The following is a 15,473-nucleotide window of genomic DNA, read 5'->3' on the forward strand; positions in this document are numbered from 1 at the left end:
AACTTTAGATAGCAATACTATTTTTTAGAGCAAAAATGAAAAAAAGGAAAAGTATTGAAATGTATGTTGAAGAGTTTAAAGTAGATAGAAAAAAGTAAAATAAGGATGACTACATCCATAAACGAAGCACAAAGAAATAATAAATAAATAAACGGTCTGAGCAACAGTTAAAAATGATATACCATTAAAAAGAATAAAATCACGAAATCTTTAAATGCATAAATACTTTAATAGCATTACCGACAGACTGAATAACCAAGTAAATTAGTTACTGGATGCTTTTTGGTGAGGGGCACCATTAACAAAAAAAATCAGTATCCTACATTAAATAGCAACCAAAAAATCACATTTGCCTATACCGTTACAAAGGAACAAACTGACAGACATACAGACAGCGGACTGACATATAAAGTGAATGATAATGTAGATTCGTTGCTAAAAAGTTTATATAACTTGACATACTTATGTTTATGTGGGTTTCTACAAAGAGAGAGGGGCTATTCATTACACTTGTCCCCAAAGTTTTTAAATACATTTTCTTATTCGTTTGCTCAACAACTTTGGGTACTTTAGTGAATTTCGATTGATTAATTCAATAAGCTGAGTGTTCAAACCTTTCAGCCATCAATTTTAAACTACAGAAGGGTTAATTTTGTGTATCATCACTGGGGATGTACTTTAATTTATCGGCAACTGTCTTATCCCTTTAGATTCCTGGGGTTTCCATGTTGTTTGATAATTAACAAATGTTCAAATAATGTTTGAGTTGCTAATTTTTAAAACTTTTACATCTACTAATTGTTTATTAAATGTAAGGAGGAAGGGAGGGACAATTGGACTGTAAAATATCCTGGTCCCCATAATTTTAGAAACACATTATCTCATTAGTTGGCTTTAAAAATGTTGATACAAAGTAGAAGTGTTTGAACTTTTCCACCAATGATTTTAATCCACAGAAGTAGTGTGATGTATAGTCCCTTTCTTCCTGACTTAAGAGCAATGCATGTATTTTATAGTTTAGCTTTTAGTTCTTGTGTCAACCGTTTCGGAGCAAGACATTGCTCTGCAACACGACACGAACATAAAAGTGAATAGTTGTCTTAATATTTGATATTATTATTGTATGTTAATCTTGTCTTGAATTAATACACTTTATAAGAATATTTAGCTGTTTGTTCTTGCTATTACTACACGTCATTTTGGCGCAGTAGTGTAGTACGAATCTATAGCTCAGATTTTCTTTTAATTGTATTATTTCTTTTCTTTTTAGTTTGTTCAGGTATTTTTTGTGTTGGAACGATGGGATTGACCATTGAAGAGTGGAGGAAGTTGTCTCAGGATGAGAAGGATTTGCATTTGATTAATGAGATCCATGCTCTTGGGACTAGAATTGATAATGTGGCGGCGGAGCTGGGTGGGCGTATAGCGCCACTGGAGACGAAAATTCAAGAGTTGACGGATAATGTTGATACTAATGTTGCTGCGGTTACTGGACTGGCTACTCGGATGGACGATTTAGAAGATCGTCTTAATAAGGTGGTGGAGCCTAGTGTTGATAATGATATCAAGACTGAGAATGTGACCGTTGTGGATGAGTTTATGACTGGCCAGCAGCGAATTCTTGAAAAGATTGCCCAGCAGAATAGTTTGAATGACCAGCAGAATGGTTCGAATACCCAGCAGAATGGGTCGAATAACCAGCAGAATACCCAGCAGAATGGGTCGAATAACCAGCAGAATGGTTTGAATAACTCTATGCCGTGGCAGAGGACGGCTGGTGGATCTGGAGGATTTGGAGGATCAGAAGAGAAGCCTAAACTGTTTGCTGGTGGTTCTCGGCCTATTTTTGGTGGTATGCAGGGAAATGAAGATAAGATCATAAAACTTTGGGAATTGTCTAGGGTTGATGCTGTGGATAATATCTACAATGGAGTTCTCATGTGGTGGCCAGCCCTTTCTGAGGTTGATGCGGAGGATTTTAATACGCTCAATTTTTTTGAAGCTGGACTGAGTGAATCGCAGGTTAGTTGGTGTAAATCTCTTGTTTATGTACCAGATAGATCTCTGTATGTTTCGCAGGGGGAGGAGAATGTGCATAGGTACAATGAAACGTGTGCTAAACTTGATGATCAGTTCAGAAAAAATGCGCCTGAATTTGCGGTTGACGATGATGTGATTTTCTTTGATGATTATTTGGAGAGATTTTGGATGACTACTAGACGTTATCATATGACTAATCATCAAGTGTGTAAGGAAATTTTGTTTGATAAATGTGTGGGTGTAAGAACCGCTTGTGGTTATACACTAAAACCTGCTGATATGGAGAATAGACAATTAACATTAAAGGGGTACTTGTGTAAGATGCGAGAGACATTTTTACCACCTGACATGAAAAATGTGTGTAAAGATGCGTATTTGAGTGTTAAGCAACATGAGAATGATAAGATTGATGCATTTTTTGATAAGATACTATCTTTCTGGAAACGTGCGTATCCGAAACCAACTGATGATATGTTCATGGATTTCTATTCTCAAGTGTGTAATGTGGTTTTATCTCCACTTTTGGCTAATCAGATGCGTCAATTTGCGTTGGATTTGGAGCGTGATGGACAAGTGCGAATGATAACGAAGTTTCGGACAGAGTTAATAGTTAAAGCACAATTGATTGTTAAAGGGCTACAATTTAATCAAATTTCAGGATCAATGGCTAGAGGATGTACAACAAACCAGATGGCTTTGGCTAAAACGATGGTTGGTGGCGTTGGTTCCAAGTCAAATCCTGTAACTATTGATCAGGTTAGTGATGAAGATAATTTGTCATATGAAATAAATCAATGTGAAATTGATTTAGCTGATGAATTTGGTGGACCAGCTGAACTTATTCCTTTAATTGGCGCAATTCAAGGTGGTTTTATTTGTTATTATTGCAACAGAAAAGGTCACATGATGAGGGATTGTTTTGATATTAGAGATAAAAAGTTGCCTAATCCTAAAGGAAAATACTTTTTGCGGTGGGGAAACAAGCCTTTTGTTCCTTATAAGACGGGGCAAAAGAGTTTTAAGAAGAATGAAAATAGTAATGATAAACAGAAATTGGTTGGTGAAATTGAAGGAGAGGTGAAAGAAGGGGAGGATACGAAGGAAGTGGCGCATGTCGATGGTTTAGGGGCAAGTGATTATGAAGACGATCTTGTAGCGGAAGTCGAGGCATGGAATAATGCTATTATAGATGACATTTTATGGTTTTAATGTTTTGTATGTATTATAATCATAAAACCTTATTCCATTTTCTACTTGTTACGCGGCATTGTTTTGATTTATGCGCATTGTAAATAAACAACAACAAAACAAAATTAATGATAAAGAGTGAACGAAGCAACTCTAATTTTGTGATAATTTATTTTGATGGTTTATTTTGAATTATGAAAAGATAACATATTGTTTATAAGCGTATATGAAATTATGAGATTATGTTATAATGGAAATCAAAATAATTAATGTAGTTTTTGATTATGTTTTGTTGAAATTAGGAAAATTCATTTTTGTTTCAGACTGTTGTGGAGTCTAACAGAGATAAGAATAATAAAAAGTGAAAATGAAAAACGAATTAGGAATACAATTTTGTAAAATTGCTATTGAAAAATATTAAGTTGAATTTTAAATTGAATTAAATTTGATAAAAATGTGAAATTAGATATTTGAGAAGTATTAAATTTTGATGAATTGTGGAAAATTGTTTTAAAAGTTGAGTCAGTTATTGTGATTTAAAGTATTCGATTTTAAAACAATTATATTGCGATTTAGTAATGTTGATTCAGCAAAATTTTCTATGAAGTTTAGAATTTCATGAAGCAAAATTGTTATAATGCATTAGATATAATCGTGGAGTAATCTCTTTCTATGAAGGAAGGGAGGGGTTGTCTCTCGGAGTTGGTATGCACAAATATGGTGGAGCTGTCTCTTTTGTTGGAGGAGAAAGGGGGAGTGAACATATTTGCAAAGAATATTGCACTACTTCTCAGAGTTGGTATGCGCATATATGGGGGAACTGTCTCTTTTGTTTGAGAAAAAGGGGGAGTGAACATATTTGCAAAGAAATTTGCACTATCTCTCAGAGCTGGTATGCGCAAAATGGGGTGGTGTAGAGAGGTAGCTGCAATGATTATCGGGCGTGGAGCGCGCCATGTGCAGAAAGTTGAGCTGCGCAGAGAAGCAGAGCTGCGCAAGAAGGTGCTCTCAGGTATTGAGATATATAGTTAGTTGAATTTCGATTTTTAAACCTTTTATACATCTCAGTTTTAATCTGACAATAATAGTTTTGTTAGGTAATATTTTATTGAATTATAAAAGAATTGAACTTATGATATTTGGAAAGATTAATTTGCTTGGTGATTGATAATATTTGATCATGTCATATTTCTTAATACAACTTCTTTTATTGTGTTGCAAGTTTATTTGTTCAGTAAACATTTATTTATGGCATCTAAAATAATTGTATTTTATTTTAGATTGGCTGAGAAGAGTGTTTGTGGTGATTGAGAGATACTGTCATCATTATTTATTTGATGGTGAGTTGTTAAGATTTTGTTTCATGTTGTTAATATTTGATTACCATTATATATATATTGCTGTTCGAAAAATAGTCTTGTAAAAATTTGTTATATATATATATATTAATATCGATATTAATTCTTATGTACAGTGATTTATTCATCAATTGGCATCTAAAAGTTTGTAATATTTTAGATTGGCCGGAGAGAAGTTTTACTGATTGTGGATTAAGAGATATTTTGGGATGTTTCTGTTGGCCGGAGAGAAGTTTTGTTGACTGTGGATTAAGAGATATTTTGGACGTTTCTGTTGGTGGATGAAATATTGTCGGTGAGTGATTTGTTTTATTCCGTTATTTTGTTATTTGTTGTAGACAGATAGATAGTTCTTTGATAGACAATTGGATAGTTACAACCTCATAACTGCTGGTGTTAGTTAGATAGCTGTTTATAAGTTTCATGAAGATTCTGAGATGGCGGCTGGAGCGGCTGAAGTCTACGTTCCAACGAAGATTGGTGGCATGGAAATCCTGACCTTAATTGATAGCGGCAATGCAAGAGGCTGCCTGATATCTCAAGTGTTGGCTAGAAAGCTTGATTGTATGATTGAAGAAACGGATTCGAAAGCAACAGGCGTGCAGGGTTCCAGCATCAAGATTGATGGTATTGTTCGGAATGTTGAATTTCAGATTGGAGGCCACAGTTTTCAAGAAGATTGCTTTGTTATTTCTGGCATGACTGTACCTATGAATCTAGGCAGTCATTGGCTGAACAAAAATAACGTGAAGACGATATTTGCCAAAGACGGCAACAGGATTGAGATGCATGGAATCAGTGTGAATTTAGTAGCTAAACGGAAAATTGTAGTGAAGAATTTGGTTCATACGGTTTTGGAGAAAATGGAGAAAGCAAGAACTAAGAAACCTGAGATTAATGTAGCTGAGTTACAAGACCAAAAATGGATTTGTTCATTGAAAAATCGAATAGAAATTCCTGCATTAAGTACAGTGGTGGTAGAAGTTTCAACTAAGGGAAATATGCCTGAAGGACAGTTGTGTTATATAGCTCCTAGACAAGGTTACTGTAGCCGAAACAACTTGTTGATAAATGAAGGAATTACTGAGATGGGAAAGAACGGTAAACTTATGACTAAAATCACGAATTTTGAAACTGTTAAGAAATCTGTTCCTGCTGGTACTTTGGTTGGAAATTTGTTTTTGGCGGAGAAGATAGCGATGCTGCAAGAGAACAGAGTTAAAGAAGATGTGTCAACAACATTAAAGAAGATTCGTTTTATTAAAGATAAATTGAAGTTGGATAAAGTTCCGTTTTTAAAAGATAATGTTTCTTTGAAAGGAAGAATAGTTGGTTTGTTTTTAAAGAATTTCAAGGCGTTATCGATTGACCCTACGGATATTGGATCTTGTACTTTGGAGGAGTATGATATTCAGTTGGTTCCTGGAGCTCAACCTTTCAAAAATAGGATGATTAGACTCAATCCTCATCATGCAGAGAAACTAAAAGAACAGATTGATTTATGGTTGGAGACAGATGTGATAGAAGAATGTAATTCACCGTTTAATTCTGGAATTTTTGCTGTTAAGAAGAAGGTTGGAAATACTAACGAGGTGAAAGTCCGGTTTGTCCTGGACTACCGCTCGTTAAATGAGATAACTGAGAAGATTTGTTACCCTTTGCCTAATATTGGTGAGCTGTTTGACAAACTTGGAGGAAAGAAGATTTTTACGTCTATTGACCTTACTTCAGCGTATAATTCAATGCACTTGAAGGAATCTGTCAGGAAATATACAGCATTTTGTTCTAATGGACGGCAATATTGCTTCAAGAGGCTTCCGTTCGGATTGACCAATGCTCCAAGTGCATTTGTAAAGTTGATGGATAGAGTAATGGATTTGAGTCCTGAATTAAGGGCATTTTGCCTAGTTTATTTGGACGATGTTCTTGTATATAGTATGAATGTGGAGGAACATCTGGAGCATTTGTATACTCTACTACGAACATTTTGTGAAGCAGGCCTCAAGATTAATCTTGGAAAATGTACATTGTTTGCAGAGGAAGTGAAATTTCTGGGCCATATTATAAATGCAGAAGGCATATTTATGGACCAAGCATATATTGAAAAGATTAAGAATTGGCCAGTACCTGAAACAGGTAAAGATATTCAAAGATTTACTGGTTTCATAAATTATTATGGTTCATATTTCAAGAATTTTTCTGATATTACGGCACCATTGAACAAATTCAGAAACAGTAGTAAAATAGAATGGGATGAAAAAAGTATGGAAGCCTTTACAAAGACTAGAGAATTGTTCTGTGAAGAAATAAGTAAATCGTTCCCGGATTGGAGGATGGAGGCTGAACCATTTGTGTTGGATACAGATTGGTCATCTACAGCTATGTCTGCGGTGTTAAGTCAAAAACAAAATGGACAAGAGAAGATGATATCGTGTTGGTCACGTGTTTGTTCAACTCATGAAGCCAATTATGCAGCGCATAAAGGAGAATTATGTGCATTAGTAAATGCTGTTGAAAGATTTGAATGTTATTTGAGACACAAGAAGTTTATCGTGAGAACTGATTCAGCTGCACTGAAACATCTATCTACTTGGAGGCAGAACGGATATTTTGTTGGTCTCACCATAAGGTGGATAAACTTTTTATCCACCTTCAGTTATGAGGTTGTACATAGGCAGGGCAAGATGCATACTAATGTTGATATATTGTCACGTACTGCATTAAAGGATAGTAAAGATAGGATATCTAAATTATCGACAGACGAACAAGGAGAGTTAATATTGGATACTGTATATCAATTGGAAGATCCTAAATTATGTCTTATTGCAGGAATTGGAGCAGAGACGGCCAGTCAAATAGCATCCAGATTGAGGGCGAGAGAATTCAGTCGTAGCCTGGAGAAGGATCCTGTTTTAGTTGAGGTGAGGAAATTTATTGTAAATAATGTCAAACCTACGTCCAGAGAATTGTCTCAAATGCCTTATCGTGGTAAACAAATATTAAGATTTTTTGAACATTTGAGTTATAAAGATGGTTTAATTATCCTGACTTCACCTATGCGGCTCCAGAAAGAATTTCAATTTATTGAACGGGTAGTGGTACCTATTGGAATGTACAATAAAGTTTTCTTGTTAGCTCATGCAGATGTTACAGCGGGGCATAGGGGTTATTTGGAAACTTTGAGCAGGATTAATCGTCACTTCATTTTTCCCTATGTGTCTAAATATGTAGCGGCGGCAGTTGCAAATTGTGTCATTTGTTTGAATAGAGGTAAAAAACCAAAACATAATCATAATATAGAATTTTCTCCTTTGGCTGGGGAAGCTATGGCAGAGTTGGCCATAGATGCTTTAGGTCCTTTGAATGAGTGTGAATATAATGGAGTCATTTGTAAACATATTTTAATAGTAGTTGACAGTTGTACTAGATGTGTGGTTGTTTGCTATTGAGGATGTTAAAGCTGAAACAATTATTGAATGTTTGAAGTTTAATTTATTTTCTGTTTGGGGACTATGTGAGAGAATCAGGACTGACAATGCACAAAGTTTCAAATCAAAAGTTTTTAGGGAAGTTTGTTTAAGGTTGGGAATTGAACAAATTTTTATCCCTCCAAGATCAGCAAATTCGAATTACAGTGAAAGATACAACCAATCGGTGTATTCGTTTCTTAAGACTGATTTACGTTTTCAAGATGGAGATTGGGCTTATAAACTTAAAGCTACACAATTTTGTATGAACACTTCTTTTAATCGGAGGTTAGGATGTTCCCCGTATTTTAAGATGTTTCTAAGAAACCCTAAGCTTCTGCTTGACTCATTTGATCCGTTAACCCGCTCGAAAATTAAACATATGAATTTTTCAGAGTTATTGGAGTGCCTTGACAAAAATTGGAGAACTGGACAAGAGAGAACTGAGAAGTATTTACAGGTAGAAAATACAGAAAGGATAGGTCGGCCGATAGCTATAAATTCCTATTGTTATATCTTTTATGACGTCACAACGATTGGTGTAGCTCGTAAACTCTGCTCGCTATGGGTGGGTCCGTGTTTAGTGACAAAAGTAATTTCTGATAGTTTATTCGAGGTTCAACCCCTAGAAAAGTGTAGATTGAAAGACAAAGGGGTAAGAATTGTACCAAGGGATAAAATATATGTTATTGAGAGTACTTTAGACTTGACTCCAGATGAAAAGATTGACTTAGTGATTACAGATGAGTTTTTCTCTGTGGATAATACCTTGAAAGTAAACTTTGACTTTCCCAATACTTTAAGAAATTTAACATGTTCAGGCATTTCTGAAGAGGAGAATAGTTGTGGCGCTAGTCCAGAGGTGGTTGGAAGGCGGAAGGATGGACAGGTAACACCAGATTTTTTGGAGAAATCTTTTTTGGGTGTTGGGTTGTCACAGCAAAGGTCAAATGTATCTCAGGATAATGAAAATTTAGATGATTTAGTTGAGGATCTTAGTGATACTTTGGAAAGTACTCATATTTCTGACAGTGTAGATACGAATGATACGACTGACAAAACTAAGTTAGACTCTACATATTCTACTATTAGTAAGGATAGTGTTTTTCATGGAGATTATACCTCTGATAATAGTTTAGTAGACAACAGTTTGGGTGTAGAGGATGTTAACATGGAATCTGCTAGAGAGTTAGAATCTCGGATGAGTATTTTAGAGGACACTTTTCCAAAACTGCAAAGTAAAATTGTAAACTTGGAACAACGAAGGGGAAGTGTTAAACGAGGTAGAGATGTTGAGGAGGATGAATTAGATAGATCGTTAGATAATGCAAAACTGCAAAAAATGTCTGAGACTATTCCTGTTAAAGGTCGTCCTAAAGGTTCTACAAATGAAGTACAATTACAAAAATTGGAAGAGGATAGACAAAACAGAGAAAAAGACAGATTAGAACGTTATTCAGTAGCAGATGTAGTAACTAGGAACCTCGCAAAATTGATTAAAAAATAATATTTGTAATAATTTGTATAATATTTGCAGGAGAAGAGATTACCACGAAAACCGTCGGGAGCGTGATGACAAGAGAGGAAGCGGCGGTGGTGATAGACATGACCGGAATAGACGAGATGGAGATCGTGGTATGCGCAAGAGGTCGCCTGACGCTTGTAGTTCAAAGAGTGGACGTGCTGGACCAGTACCTGTGAAGAAATCCAAGGATGATAGAGGAGTCAGGTACTTGGATATTTTGTTATTTGTTGTTGTGATGCAGACTTATTGTTTGATTATTGTTGGTGGTATGTATACGTCACAGGATCCACGGTTAGCAGCTTATGATTGTTCCCAAATAAGTAATGTTGAACTTAGATCAGCTGCCTGTTTGCATGATAGGATGGAACCGGTCAGATCTGTGGAATTATTGGGGTTAGCAGAAACCGATTTTATACTGTCGGAAGCCATTAGTTGTGAGGTTAGATTAAAATTGGAGCGCTGGTTTTGCGGTACCGCGAGTCATGTGCACGTACTAGACGTGCCACATGAAAAACAGGTAGAGTTGAGTATGGACGAATGTAGAAGGATTTTTCATTCTGGCAAGTATCAGCATGATGGTATTAGTTTTAAAGTAAACATAGACTTGCCAACTGTTCACAGTTTCACGGTTAATGGAACATTGTCACCTTTCTGGGATGTTGGTGGTGAAAATATTCAATGCAAGACACTGGGAATATACGCGCACAATATGTGGTTCAATTTAGGTTTTGCTATTGGGACTTTGCATATTTTAGTAAAAAATACACCCGTTTTGATCAAGGGAAATGTTGTTATGGATTATGATAAAAAGACGATTGTGGCGAATTTTGAAGAAAATCATTTGTGGGCAACATCAACTTCTCCTTATTTTCTGTATGTAGTACGAAAACCGGCCAGTAATTTTAAGGTAGTTTTTCAAGATACATTTAATTTAACTACGTGGAATGAACAACTTTTTGTTTCTAACTTGGAAAGGAATATTTTAGTTAAAATTATGGGAACAGAGAAACTTACTTTGCAGCATCTGGATTTCAACATTTTTGTAACAGAATTGGAGGGTATCAAGTTTTTAGAGGAACCGAAGGCGGCTGTTAGAAGTTATTTTGGGGATTTGTTAAAACAGGAAGCTAGATTTGATTTGAATGCTATGTTTTTGGCTAGTAGAGAAAGGAATGAGAGGATGATGGAACTTTTTAGTATTTCTAGATGTGCTCAAACAGAAGTTAGATCAAATGTACAGATGCATCATGGGTTCAGAATTATATACCTGGGAGAAATTGCTAAGTATGAAAAGTGTACAGCGGTTGAAATTCCAGTAAAGTTAGGTGTGGATTATGGATGTGCAGTAGGACATTTGCTGGTGGATTATAAAGGTGAGACAGTTGGAATACAAGAATATAGTAGAATGATTGTTGCAGTAGAGGACATAAAATTGTTAAATTGCTCGCAAAGTCCGGTATTTTTGAAGTTGACAGCCAACTTGTTCCTTGGGAATCAGGGGCAGGGACTCGAACTTCTGCACATTGCCAATGAAAAATCTGAACATGTGGGACAAAAGATTTTTCTGAACGATGAAAAGGTGTTTATTGCTGATTTTAATAAGACTATTAAATATCAGGGGTTAGAGGATTTTGAGGATTTTAATGGACAAGCTTCTAAGTTGGATTTTGTTGATCATAAGTTGTCATTTTTCGAACAGGTTACAGGTCCTTGGTTTGGTTTAGAACATTTGTTCAAAGATATACTACCATTGTTTGCTAAGTTTGTTTTGATTGTGTTAATGTTGTTGTTATGTATAATTCCTATGTTGGCATTGTTGTATTGTTGTTGTTCATGGTGTCATAAAAAAAGATTTACTGAGGAAGAATTTAATGCTAGATCTTAAATTTTGATGCTGAAATTTAATTATATTGTATTTTTTGCAGGTTGGTTACGGCGGCAACAATGAATCAAAAGTTATTGAGCAACGAAGAAGATGGCCGCCACAAACAATCTGTCAATGAAGGAAATCAAGTCAAACCTGGTCTACCGGTGTCTGCATTGGTCAGCAACTCTGCATCTCGGCTGGTGTTGGTAATGTCGCGCGTTGAGCTGCCCACGTTGAGTGTGGGCAGGGCGACGAGAAACATATTTTTGAGCAGTGAGGACATGCCACTGGCAGATTTAGCTCGTCTTATTGATAATGAACCAAGGTTTAAGTTGAATTTAGTAAACATGCTTTCGGTGCAGTTAGAGATGGGGAGATGCATCAACTCCATAGACTGGCCTGTGGACAGGATCCCTATCTTTACCAGCCAGAACTCAAGACACCTCAACCTGATGGCGGCTGGTGAGCATTCTAAAGCTATAAACAGAAAGTTGTCATGGAACGAGACAACTAGTTTGAATAAGTTGAGTGCAACCATATTTCTCTCTAAGCTTGTTTGCGAAATTTTACCAAGTTTGGTGTTGCTTGCTAAGATTGAATACCTGGATGGAGATGAGAGAAAAAGCTGTCAAACGTTGGGCGAATTGTTACCCATAATCAAACATATGGGGGAACTTGAGGATTGGCATCAACTTTCAAAAATTGACGTCATACCTGCAGATGGTAAAATGAGCCTTCAGACGGTGTTGAGAACGGTGGGTAATAGCGTTGATCTGAGGTTGAAAACGCAGGTTGTGTCAGCTATCCGGCTCCTGGCACATTGGAAAGACGTCGTGAATAAAGTAAGCTTTATTCTGAAGCAAATGCCATCCACAACTTTGCTCGAGTTACAGAAAGATTGGCTTGATGGAAAGTCTGAACAGGATTTGAGTGCTAAGGTGTTTATTGACTCTATTCAAGTGAATGAATACATGAACTTATCAGTCTACATTCCACGCATTGTAAATGTGAATTCGGTGAGTTTAATCACCAGTGGAGAGATGCCAGCTGAGATACGTTATGTTAGATTGGATGGACAAAGGGAAATAATTGATAACCTGGTGAGTGCCACATACGCAGGTAGTCTGGTGAATGATAAAGTAGACGCAAGAGTTTTGACCTGGGAAATGCAGATGCGCTGCAAGCGTCTCCGTCCGACTCTAGCCAAGCAGATATTGTTATGTGATCCAGATACCACTTTAGAGAATGTAGTAAAGGAACTTAGATTGGAGTTGGATGGAAAAGTCTATACAAGTTTGTTGACAACCAATATTGAGTGGAAGTTTAATCCTGAACACAAAGTAAATGAGTGGTTCGAAGGTGATTTCAAATTGGTTACTCGGTTTGGGGATCCTGTTTGTGTTCAGATGGATCAGCCCTTAAATCCGAACATTCCTGTTTGTCTGGACCTTGAATTGTCAGGTCAGCAATGGCGTGTTGATGAACAAGTGAGGGAGGAAATGAGGATGGAACACACGCCTGGAATATTGATGATGCTTGATAAATTTGGAGAGGAGGTTAGTCGTAAGCATCAAAAGATTTTGGATAATCAGGAGGAGGTTGATAACGTTGCAACCTCGATTTCGGTTGCGGTTACTAGTGGATTTGAAAGATGTTTTCATATGCTTGGTGATACTGAGGCAAGGATGTCTCAAGACGGCTTGTGTGATGAGACCGCAAAACTTGGAGTGAATGATGATGAAGCTATCATGCCTATGGATATTGAAGAATCTGGCAAGAAGAGCAGAACGTCTGGAAAAAGAAAGTAATAATTATAGTTTATGTGTATTAATTCATATTTTATTTTATTTTATGTATTTAATATTTGTTGAGGCAGTAGTAGTCTCGAAAAGATTTAAAATTAATGTTTCATATTAATGCTCTATAATACCATGCTTAAATCTGATGGTTATATGTTAACCAGTGTTATTTTTATATCATGCATTTATGATAACTATGTAATTAATGCATTAGGTGTTAATCAATGCATTTTTCAATGATTATATGTTAATCAATGTTTTTTTCTTAAAAAAAAATATTAAAAAGAAAAAAAAAACACATAAAGAAAAAAGGAATATAAAAAAAAACACAAAAGAGTTCTAAGGAACCAAAATAATATAAAAAAATGTATACGAAGTGTTTAAAGATCTGGAAATAAAATATATATATATAAAAAAAAAAAAAAAAAAAATATGGCAGGTGTCATACCAGATCAATTATTATCTATTTAATAAGCGTTCAACGCTACTCATAATATATATATGATAATTAACATGTAAAACCTATTGTTATATTTAATCTGAAATATTACAGTTTGAAATCCAGGTTCATGTTAAAGCCAGGGAGAAATGTGATGTATAGTCCCTTTCTTCCTGACTTAAGAGCAATGCATGTATTTTATAGTTTAGCTTTTAGTTCTTGTGTCAACCGTTTCGGAGCAAGACATTGCTCTGCAACACGACACGAACATAAAAGTGAATAGTTGTCTTAATATTTGATATTATTATTGTATGTTAATCTTGTCTTGAATTAATACACTTTATAAGAATATTTAGCTGTTTGTTCTTGCTATTACTACACGTCAGTAGTAATTAGTTAATAATCAATACAGCCATTTTTCTTAAATGACATATTTTAGACCTGAACCTAGATAGATTGAAATGCTTATAAATTTAGGAACTTAATTATCTTTGAATGCGTTAGTATTAAATTATTTCATAAACAATTACCAACAAATTTACCATGAAAACTATTATTCTTGTTTAACATAAAAAAGAAACTTTTTTTTCACACAGGGAAAATAAGATATTTCTATAATAACATTCTATAACCTAATATAAAAGAAACATGGTCTATGTGTGTTTCTCTGTCTGTACCGAAGTATCTTGCTAACTGCTGAACCAATATGGTTCTCTTTTACAGTTAAGCTTCACATTGGTATTTTAGGGGAGGGTACCACCACCCTCCCAAGAGGAATCTCCCCTAGAATAAAAATCTACCCTCCAAATTTTTTCCTTTTTAAAACTAAAATATTATAATTAAATGAAGGGAAGTCGACTTCTCCCCCGGGCATAGCCGCTAGTATAATAAACAATAATATTATTGGTAAAACTTTTCAATTTGCATTTTTTCTCATATTTTAGAATGTTCTTATAATTCCTTTTTTAACAAGTACAATGCAGTTCATAGAAAGGATTAATTTAGAAATTAATGCCTTTATGACACCAATTATGCAGTTCCTCAATTTTAGTGAAAAATGAAAGATATTTTGGACACTTTCCAATCAGTTTTACCAAAAATTTTAGGGTTTACTACTTACATCTTTTAATCTATGGTAAAGGTTTGAGTTAGGTTTTTATTAGAAAAACTTAAAAAACAAGTAGCTTTTCTCCTTAAAAATGTTTTTCTTCAGAAAAATACAAAAATACATTTGCACATATACATACATGTCTGTCTGTCTGCAAGAAATAAATGCGCGCATGTCCTTGTCTCAACATATTACAGTTACATTCAGACTTTGTGCTATGAAAGGTAAATCCCCTGGCCTTTACAAATATTCTAATGGGAAAGCATAGTTATTCAGAAAATTAAAAACCAACCAACGAAAGAAAAATCAACATTTACTTTTTTGTTAACATTGTATTTTGCAAAAAAAAAACGCCATGTAAAATGCTAAAAAAATAACGTTATGATTGTAGTTTTATGTTGTTATAATAACATCACATATAAATCATTTTGTTTTTTAATATTCCTGATTTTTAATAAGGTGATTACTTACAATTATAATGCCATTATTATTTGGATATTTACATATCCTGTCAACGAGAGTGTTAAAAATTTCAATGGACTTTTTTGGCTAATTAGTAAAAACAGCACACTTTGTAAGTAGATAAAGTAACAGCAAAATAAGAAAGAAACGATTATATTCTAATTGAGATAATTAAATAAATGTTTGAGTATAGATGTATAACACAGACTATAACTATCTG

At 35.0% G+C, this 15,473-nt stretch overlaps 2 protein-coding genes across 2 annotated transcripts in view; one reads left to right on the forward strand and one right to left on the reverse strand.

Moving 5' to 3' along the window:
- The window catches only part of BBS9 (Bardet-Biedl syndrome 9), a 138,371-nt gene that overhangs the window by 50,433 nt on the left and 72,465 nt on the right, over positions 1 to 15,473 (reverse strand). The window lies entirely within an intron of this gene.
- LOC145328280 (uncharacterized) lies at positions 1,124 to 3,733 on the forward strand. The gene is made up of 3 exons (XM_080171906.1): positions 1,124 to 2,022; positions 2,699 to 2,796; positions 3,552 to 3,733. Exons 1-2 carry the CDS (start codon positions 1,300 to 1,302, stop codon positions 2,783 to 2,785), a joined length of 810 nt encoding a protein of 269 aa, XP_080028032.1. The 5' UTR covers positions 1,124 to 1,299; the 3' UTR covers positions 2,786 to 2,796; positions 3,552 to 3,733.

This window comes from Acartia tonsa, chromosome 9, assembly GCF_053477335.1.
Source record: "Acartia tonsa isolate MP-2025a chromosome 9, ASM5347733v1, whole genome shotgun sequence".
In the NCBI taxonomy this organism is placed as follows: Eukaryota; Metazoa; Arthropoda; class Copepoda; order Calanoida; family Acartiidae; genus Acartia; species Acartia tonsa.

Coding starts and splice junctions, on each gene's coding strand:
- LOC145328280 (XM_080171906.1), top strand. CDS start 1,300: ATGGGATTGACCATTGAAGAGTGGAGGAAGTTGTCTCAGGATGAGAAG. Junction 2,023..2,698: donor CTGGACTGAGTGAATCGCAG/GTTAGTTGGTGT, acceptor ATCAAATTTCAG/GATCAATGGCTAGAGGATGT.